Consider the following 9,641-nt stretch of genomic DNA (forward strand, 5'->3'; position numbering starts at 1 on the left):
GTTATCTTATTCCAACTAATTACGATCGTTAATTATCACACCGCTTAACGAGACTTTGCTAACTATCTTTCCGTATTGTGTTCGTCATTTTCATCGTGACCCTCGTTAGAGATTGACCGTTCGTCGATACGTATTTTCTCGTTTACGTTTTCATCTTCGATCAGCTCTGCGGTCTCGTTTATAGAAACTTTTAATTGACTACGATCTCCTTTTTTTTTCACTAGCGAACTGTGAGATTTAGTTATGGATTTTTCAGATCTTTCAGATATAGATGCATTCGACAACTTTGAAGAACGACTACTGGAACTAGACAAGGATCCAGAGTCCGATCTGGAGATATTTTCGTAATCCATGTACAATCTATGTTGCTTCTTCTTTTTCTTTCGTTGCAACATTTTTGAACTACCAATTTTCTGCTGCACCTTTGTCAACGACTGAAAATCCTGCAAAACGTATCCTTATAAATAATTCCTTCTCCGACCTTCGGTTTAGCCACCCCGAAAGTAAAATCTATTCACTTGAGAATGACGTTCGAAAAGAGTTGGTATTTGTGTCACGCGGTCCAGCATCATTTCCATTTGCAATCGATGACGTTCCGCTTGTTCACGCGCTTCGTTGCGACGAAGCAAAGTTCGAATGCTAAGATCTCTCTCGTGTTCGTGCCTTATAATTGAAAATTATTTATTTACTCGTTGTAATATCGATAGTAGAATGTTTTAATTGCAAAAAAAAAGAAATACGCATGACCGTATCTTTTGAAAAAATTACACCTTGCTGCAGATCTTAAGTCTCGCCACACTGGATTGCGTCCAATCAACGATTCCCTAAGTTTTATTTCCTGTTCTCGTCGTTTCTCTTCCATTTTTTCCCTTATTTCTCGTTCCAACTTTTCCCTGCGATATATACGCAAAAGTATACGCTCTCTTTTTTTTCATTTGCACGACTAATCAAAAATATACAGCTACTTGGATTATACGTAATTCAATAGTGTACCGTGATACTTGGCATCTTAAAATTGCTGCCAAATTATTTCCCTGTAGAGGTAAAAGGGACATCATAGATTTACATCTTCCTAATGGTACTGAAGTATCATTTGACAATAACGAAGGGCTCTTATGCTCGATGTTCTCGTTGCAATTTTTAATCGAACGCTGCAACTGAGATTTCACTCGTTCTCGTCTTGCCATCGATGGAGGTAAAGAAGATGACTTCATTAATTGCGCGGCTCTTACTTTTTTTTCTAACTGCCTAAAATTTACAATTTTCTAATTGTCTACAATTTAGTGCATAACTGAAAAGTTACACATAACTATGTACTACGTTGACCTGTAATATTCGTCTTCGAGCATACGATCGTACACTTCGGTACTGAAAAGATTCCTTGGCACTGGTTTAGCCTTGAATTTCGAACTCGTGTTAACGCTCTTACTACGTATTTCTGGGCTAGACCTTGCTAAACATCTCCAAGCTCGACGATCGCACTCGAGTCTAAAAGGGCGTACCTGAGACATTAAATTTAACGCACTTTCTTCGCGGATTATACGACTCCTAAAACAATAAATACCCAAAGTAAATGGATATCCAACGTTGTATATTAATTTAAACGAAAAAGAAAAAAAATATGAAAACAAACCGTTCTTCTTTCTCAGCCAGTAACTTTTCATAAAGTGGAATTTTTGATGTAAGTGGAATTGGTCTTACACGTCGTTTTCTACATGGACTCCTTTTATTACTTTCTAAATCTCTGTGTACTTCTTCTACTTCCACTTCAGCATGTGTCATGTACTTTTCTGCTTCTTCTCTAAGATACATGTTTTAAAACTTGTGTAGATAAATTACATTAAATTTACTGTTGCAGAGAAAGTCATTTATTACCTTAGGGTGAAGCTAAATGGCTTGGGTACAGTAGGATGCCACACTTTTGTAAGACTGGCTGGTAAACTTCTTGTCTCTATACTGTCAATATCACTTTCCATACTATCATCCCTATTCAATTTATTCCACATAGTCCAATTTTCATTAGTCAAGCATGCTTTTTCTTTACATACTGTTTCATTTTCTTTATCCCTTCTGCTATATTTAAAAATGGTAACAGTTGCAGCCTTAATTAAATAAAAGAAATCCACTTTTATTTAACTACATATACCTATTTATACCTACGTATAGGTATTTATTAAAAAATCCTCATCTTCTGAGAGTCTGTCAACTTTATTAGAAGGAAAAAGTATAGGACTAGAAGTTCTACATTCTTCCAAGTAACACTTTTTACCATTCAATGTTAAATCATTAATAGTACTTTTACTTTTCATTTTTGGTCTCTGGTTCTGATTACACTTAAATACTGAAAATTTAGATACATTTGCATTTTCATGGTCAACATGCGAATTTTGTAAGTTTTCTAATAACAACTTTTGTTTCCGTTTTAAATAATCTACTTTTTGTTTAAATTGCTCATTTGATAAATGATGGACTTGACCATAATCTGGTATACTCTCTAGGAATTCCAAAAAATTGTCCACAATCCCTCTAGGACTTGATATTTCCGATTCGCTAACATATTCCTCGTCTTTTGCAAAATTTATTTTGCGTCTGTTGTAAATATCGCGATATTTTTTATTATTTCTAGATCCAATACGTTCATATGAAGGAGTAGGTTGCCTACTACACGGATCTACTGGTACTTTTACACAGGAATTGTAAAAAGACGTACCTCTGTGTTCTGTCATTGCCCTATTGTAACAAATAAATTTTTTATATAAATATAATATTATCGATATTTTTGCAAGTAATTGAAGACATTTCGGATACGTAATAGTTCAAATCGCGTTTGAAAACGCGCACATTTAGTTTTGACGTTTTGAACGAACCAACGGATATACGTATACCCTACAAAGTAAATCATTATGTTGCTTATTGTTTTTTCTAAACACAAAGTTGTAATTGCTACGTATTATTTTTATGTAAATAGACATTAATACTTACCTGCAAGTTTTTCTTATAAAATTTACGAATTTGATCATATATTAAATGTTACATTATTAGTGAATAATCTTAAAAAATTTTTACAAATGAAAAATCATAATTCGAACGTATAATTCTTTACTTCATAGAGTTTTAATCACCATATGAAAACAACTTCTGGAAAAGATCAATGTTCGGTGTATGTATTCATCACCATGGTGAATAAAACGAAGCATTTAGAGAGATTTTCTACAAGAAACCGTACAATATTAAAAATTAGGACAGAAACGATTGTATTGATGAAAATTATTTAAGAAGAATTCAATACTTATAAAAGTATTTCAAAGTATAATCGCATATGCGAGTATTCGAATGTTTGAAACAGTTACATAAATTTAAGTCGGACAGGTTTTGAATTTTTATTTATAATTGAATTCGAAAAGAAGTCATTTACGTACTTTTAAGATATTGTACAATATGTAAGCAAAGATTTTGTCATTGTTTTGTAATAGAGGCCACAAATGTCAAATACCGAGCTGTTCGGTATTAATTATACGTAAATATATACAAGTATTTAATGTATGAAATACTTTTATTGTTTGGAAACAGTTGAGCAAAATGCGTTGCTTTATTTATTTTTTAATAATTTAGTATGACCGGTCATATTTTGCAGCATCAGGCGCATTTAATATACAATAAAAAATAAAAATGGCGACTTTCGTGAAAGCTGTAACGCATTCTAACGTTTTAACGTCAATTTCAACAAAGTACAAATACTTTTTCCTTAATGCGTCAATACGTGTTTCAACAAGACGCTGTTCCACCATACCACAAAATCATGAAAATTACGATGTTATTATCAGTGGTGGTGGTATGATTGGAACAACACTGGCATGTGCAATAGGTTAGTTCTTTCTTCATTTTTTTAGTTATATATATATATTTATATATATATTGATATTTGTGTAACTTATTGTTATAAAGTATGTTTCATAAACGCTTCTTTGTGTTACAACAGCAAATAACAGAAAGCTTGAGTGTAAAAAGATTCTTTTATTAGAAAGTGGTAAAAAACTTGAAGATGAACCAAGAGAACAATATTCTAATCGTGTGGTTGCTTTAAATCAACAAACATATATTTTGCTTTCAAGTATAGGAGCATGGCAACATATTGAAGCAACACGTTACTGTGCAGTAAGAAAAATGCAGGTATCATGACAATAGAAAATACTAAAACATGTTTTAAAACGTGTCGTTGTTTTGTATGAATAATATTACAAATGTTACAATTAAGTATACAATTTTTTTAGTAGGTATGGGATGCATGTTCTGATGCCATGATTGTGTTCAACAAAGATTGCTTGACTGAAGAAATTGCATACATAGTTGAGAATGATTTATTATTACAAGCAGTGAATAAACAATTGGCAAAGAAAGAAAATGTAGATGTAATTTATAACTCTAAAGTTGTACATATCAAGTTACCTGAAAGATCAGGAGAGAATGCAGAGATACAGTTACAAAATGGAACAACATATAGAACTAAACTATTGGTAAGGGAATATAAAAATATCATAATAACTTAACACATTTAATGCTGTGCATCATACAGAGTTATTATAATCTCTAACAATGCTTTCAACTTTGTTAGTTAAATTGTCCAAATGTGCACCAATATTGTAAGAGCATCTTTTTATTTCAGTTATTAAATCATTTAATTGTTGTTGGTTGTTACCGTTAGAGTTAATACTATAAAGTCGACTTAATCTAGAATTATCTACTTCTATATTATGTGTAGGCCTTTTTGTTTTTTTTTCTATTACTAAGCGATGTATAGTGCTTATTAATTCTGGCGGTAAACGGTTTTCGCGAGGATCGTTAGGACGAATGTGAATCGCACAGTGATGCGGTGGATGTAATAAAAGTGCACCTTTTCTGCACATTTTCATTATTTTATTTGGGGCATGGTCCAAAAGTTTAGAAAACAGCATGGTTTCTAAGTGTGCTATTAATTCGGCTCTACGTACTAACCTATCTAATCCAGCACACCTTCTTAGTTCTTGTATATCTGATACAGCAAGACCCATCATTAAGTTTGTTAAAATTACTGTTACTAAAATGACAAAACTTAGAAGCATCAAGTGTGCTGTCCCAGAATATAAAATTGGTGTTTCTTGATCAAAGAATATATCTTCAAATTCTAACTCTCCAGACATCATGATAATAGTTTTTAACAAAGCAACTAAAGGATCATTGAATGAATCATAATTTTTGTGTAATACACTGAAAGCTAAAGAAAAACCGATTATAAGGCATATATATGTAGCAAAGAATTTAAAAAAATTAATAGATACTTGGGTGAACATCTGTATGTAAAGACCAAACATTGGAAATCTTCCAAGTATTATCATTAATTCTATCCAAACTTGTAAAATACTTAGAGCTGCTACATGATATTGCCAATCATGCACTGGTGTGATTAACACTATACTTGATAGTAATACAACATTCCATTGAAGCCAATTTTCCCACCTTTTAATATAACCATATATACCATGAGCCATTTGAAAGCATTCTTTACCAGCTAGTACCACAGTAAATATTGATACCAACCAAAACAGTACTCTTCTAGCTCTATCAAAATTCTGAATATTATATAAATATGTGACTGCAATATATGCTGTAAAAAATACAACAAAGATGAAATGAAATATTATATTTAATAAAAAAAATTTACGAATTCTCAACCATTTTAAATACAGAAAGCTTTCACATAATGGATGTTTTAATATATGCTTTTGTCCAACTTCCACCAGACATAGCATTAAATCTGTTTCTCTTCCACCGGTTGATACTAATCGTCTAAAATCTAATCTTAACTCACAATCAACATCGCCTAATTCATGATCGTGTAAAGAAATTGCTTGATCTAAACGCGAAATAAATTGTGGTAATATGTCCGGTGTTCTACGTACGATGAAACTTAATGCAGAGATACCACCTTTTGTTCTAGCGGTAACATCTGCTCCTTTCGACAGTAACAGCATTACAGTTGATGAACTTTCATTTATCGCCGCTATGTGTAAAGGCGTGTAACCAAATTTGTCTGCTTTGTTAATCAAAGCACCAGCCTATTAAAATAAAAAGGCATATAATTTTGAATAGTTGCACATATTTTCTGGAATTAGTTCAAGTAGTAAATGAACCTGTATCAAAATCTTCACCAGCTCTATTCCTCTAGTAGCTTTTGCAACAGCAGTATGTAACGGAGTACGACCATCATTGTCTTCGACATTAATTTTAGCTCCGTTACTTATAAGTGTATCTAAAGTTTCCACAGACTGAGACAAAACTGCCAAGTGCATCGGTGTTTGGCCTCTTGAATTTTTTACCTCGCATATCGCACCAGCTTCAAGCAGTAACTTCGTGCATTCAGCGCTACCTTCTTCAGCTGCTAGATGTAGCGGAGTAGATCTCATCGACCCAAGTTGAACTCTTACATCTGCTCCATAACTTAATAACAATTTTACACATGTAACAGAACCCAAACTAGCCGCTATGTGTAATGGTGTTTCGGTGTAAACCTGATTAATCACCGAACCTTAGTGACAAATATTAATCTTAAATATTTTTAATAGCATTTACTTATTCACAAATAAATACCTGCGGATTATTGGGAGAAGCTCCTGCTTGTAATAAAATTTTAACGCAATCGTCTGCATTACTTAAAGCAGCATAGTAAAGAGGACTTTTCCCAGATATCCCCGCGTTTACATCTGCCCCTGACTTTATTAAACATTTAACGCAAGAAACATCTCCAGCAGCAGCAGCACAATGTAAAGGTGTATATTTTTTATTGAAATCCCACTCGAGCGGATTTGCTCCATACTTTAATAATTCCTCCAAAATTTTTACAGAAGCTGTACATGCAGCTAGATGTAACGGTGTCCTATAACATTCATAGATTAGTATTATGAGGAAACTCTTCGTACTTTTTACAATCTTTTTTCGTTTAATTACATACCTGCCGTCGCTATCTTTAGCTGAAACTTTTGCATTTTTATTCAATAAAGCTTTGACCACGTCAACGTGACCCAAATAGCAAGAAACTAGAAGGCAAGTATTTGGCCATCTCAGGAAAATTTGGGGAACAGTTGCACTTGTAGCTGCTTCATTTTCAATGTTTCTTAACGCGTTTTGTACACATCTATATTAAATAATTTCACTTCTTTATTATTACTATTAAAAAATTCATCCAGGGCTTTACGTAAAATATCTCCGTGAAGAGTAGGAATTACGGAGAGTGCGCGCTTTCCAGCTGGAAGATTAGACAAAGCCAAAACAATTTCTTCCTTATTCCATGGTTGTTGATTGGTCATTTGTCTCTCTTTTATGTGATATATAACAACTTCAGAACTGTATTCAGAACTTATACTGCTTTTTTCTATATCATTCATCCAAATACATTCCTGATCTTCCTGGAATTGTTGATATTGAACTGCACTTTTGTTGTAATAGCATTCATATCTTTTTATACTATACTTACATTATCATTAATAACAATAGTAGATGATGGTATTACATGTTCTATATTTGACTCTTCTTCACACCTACGATTTCTCAAAAATCTAGTTAGAAGTGGTTTTTTTCTTAAGGTTGACATGATACCTTACATTATTTTCTTTCTCAATGAAAATTTAGCAACCTAAAAAGTTGCAATATTAATTTTACTTTTGATTTGATTTTTGACAACATAAAACTGTTCAATTTGTTTGTAACATTCACAAATTATGCACTATCTACCTCCAGTTTCAAGTATTTAAAAACTATTTCAGTTGCTTGTATGGTTTACAACAGGACCACACATGTTCCTTGGTGTTTATAAAACAGATCTTTTATATTTAGCTCTTACTACTTCCTGATGTATGTTGCAGCAAGAGGGAGTTCTGTATTATCAAATTCTTTTTGCCAGAATATTATTTTTTTTTTTTTATCATCAGCACTGAAGAGTAGAATATAAAATTTAAATAAAGTTTACACAACTTCACTTGCAAAATATATTTCGTTGTATAACTAATAACAACATCCTTTGAGGAAATAGTTGTGCTCATGTATTCTTTTTCCTTGTTAATATACATGTACAATATATGACAAAACTTTGGGAATCCAAGTAAACAATTTGTGTACAATATTTTAAATCGTTTTTGCAACTTACTCTGTTTTATTTGACATAATCTAAAACTACTATACATATAAATATATAAAACTGAACAATTTACAATTAGTAACAAAAAATGTAAAAAAGTATCATAAACATATAGAAAGTAATGGATATTTAAAATAAGAGAGTGAGTGTTGAGCACTTAAAAACTACATTCAGTATTCCTAATGAAATGTGGCACACAACTGAAGTTATTTCCAGACATATTACCAGTCTTTATTCTTCCCCTTCCCATAGCATAATACTGACATCACCTCCATATGATATAAACACTTGTTTAATTATTCTTTATTATTTCTATAAATGTTGTTTAAATCAATTAATGTCAGAAATTCCATTTTACTGGACATATATTCTAGATTGGTGCAGATGGTGCAAATTCATTAGTACGACAAACAATGGGTACGCAATATATAAAATGGGATTACAACCAACTGGGTGTAGTTGCTACTCTTAAATTATCAGAGGTAAGAATTAAATTATTATAAAACTGTTATATGAGTTAAAACTGGCATTGATTATATCCTCATTTCAGCCCACAGAAAACATTGTAGCTTGGCAGAGATTTTTACCAACAGGACCAATAGCATTACTCCCAGTAATTTCTTTCTTACTGTTATAAACTAATCAGATTTAGTTAGAATATTGTGCTAACTCGGTTGGAATTATAGTTAACAGATTGCCTTAGTTCTCTTGTATGGTCATTACCAACAGACGAAGCGAAAAGACTTTTAAAAGTTTCGGAAGAAGAATTCGTCGATAGCATAAACGATGCTTTGTGGAGAGTTTATCCGAAAGATGGTATAATTGAGAGCGGTTTGCGAGCACTTGAACAATTACTTGAAGGTTTATCTTTACAAACTGGCGTAGTAAGACAATTACAACCGTCAGTGTCAGCTATTGTCGAAGGATCTCGTGCCGCCTTTCCTTTACACTTCGGTCATTCTGTATGTTATGTTCAAACAGGAACTGTTTTAGTAGGGCAAGTAAAGGAGCACAACTATGTATATTCAGAATACACTTTATTATACTTTTATAGTATGGAACATCACTTTTGTACAAAATTTTTCAGAGATGCAGCACATAGAATCCATCCATTAGCTGGTCAAGGGGTAAACCTAGGTTTTGGAGATATAACAGTATTAGTTAAACTTCTTGCTGAAGCTGTTGTAACTGGAGCTTCATTAGGAGATATAATGTACTTAAGAAAGTATGAAACATTAAGACAACGATACAATGTTCCAGTAATGCTTTCTATTGATGCACTACATCGATTGTATAAAGGAACAGCCGCTCCTGTCGTATTAGCCAGAAGTTTAGGATTGCAATTGACAAATGCTATTCCAGTGATAAAGGTGAAGCATGATATAATTAAAAATAATGAAGTACAGTGTTTCACTTTATATTAATTAATTGGAATTCAATTATTGATTACAGAGAGCTATAATGGAACATGCAT

The 9,641-nt window shown here is 32.5% G+C and overlaps 2 protein-coding genes across 2 annotated transcripts in view; one reads left to right on the forward strand and one right to left on the reverse strand.

Moving 5' to 3' along the window:
- Window positions 1-44: 44 nt before the first annotated feature.
- LOC108574115 (protein FAM161A) lies at window positions 45-2,726 on the reverse strand. The gene is given in 8 exon segments (XM_017936633.1): window positions 45-443; window positions 519-663; window positions 771-893; window positions 994-1,248; window positions 1,327-1,548; window positions 1,634-1,801; window positions 1,876-2,073; window positions 2,161-2,726. Coding segments are annotated over 8 exon segments (2,076 nt in total).
- Window positions 2,727-3,669: 943 nt separating this feature from the next.
- LOC108574116 (ubiquinone biosynthesis monooxygenase COQ6, mitochondrial) overlaps window positions 3,670-9,641 on the forward strand; it is a 6,599-nt gene continuing 627 nt past the window's right edge. The window contains exons 1-8 of the mRNA XM_017936634.1: window positions 3,670-3,865; window positions 3,980-4,170; window positions 4,275-4,514; window positions 8,542-8,649; window positions 8,718-8,780; window positions 8,854-9,164; window positions 9,255-9,537; window positions 9,620-9,637. Coding sequence (XP_017792123.1) covers window positions 3,670-3,865; window positions 3,980-4,170; window positions 4,275-4,514; window positions 8,542-8,649; window positions 8,718-8,780; window positions 8,854-9,164; window positions 9,255-9,537; window positions 9,620-9,637 — 1,410 coding nt within the window. The remainder of the gene's footprint in view (window positions 3,866-3,979; window positions 4,171-4,274; window positions 4,515-8,541; window positions 8,650-8,717; window positions 8,781-8,853; window positions 9,165-9,254; window positions 9,538-9,619; window positions 9,638-9,641) is intronic.

The sequence above is a fragment of the Habropoda laboriosa genome, unplaced genomic scaffold (genome assembly GCF_001263275.1).
Source record: "Habropoda laboriosa isolate 0110345459 unplaced genomic scaffold, ASM126327v1 scaffold222, whole genome shotgun sequence".
Classification (NCBI taxonomy): domain Eukaryota; kingdom Metazoa; phylum Arthropoda; class Insecta; order Hymenoptera; family Apidae; genus Habropoda; species Habropoda laboriosa.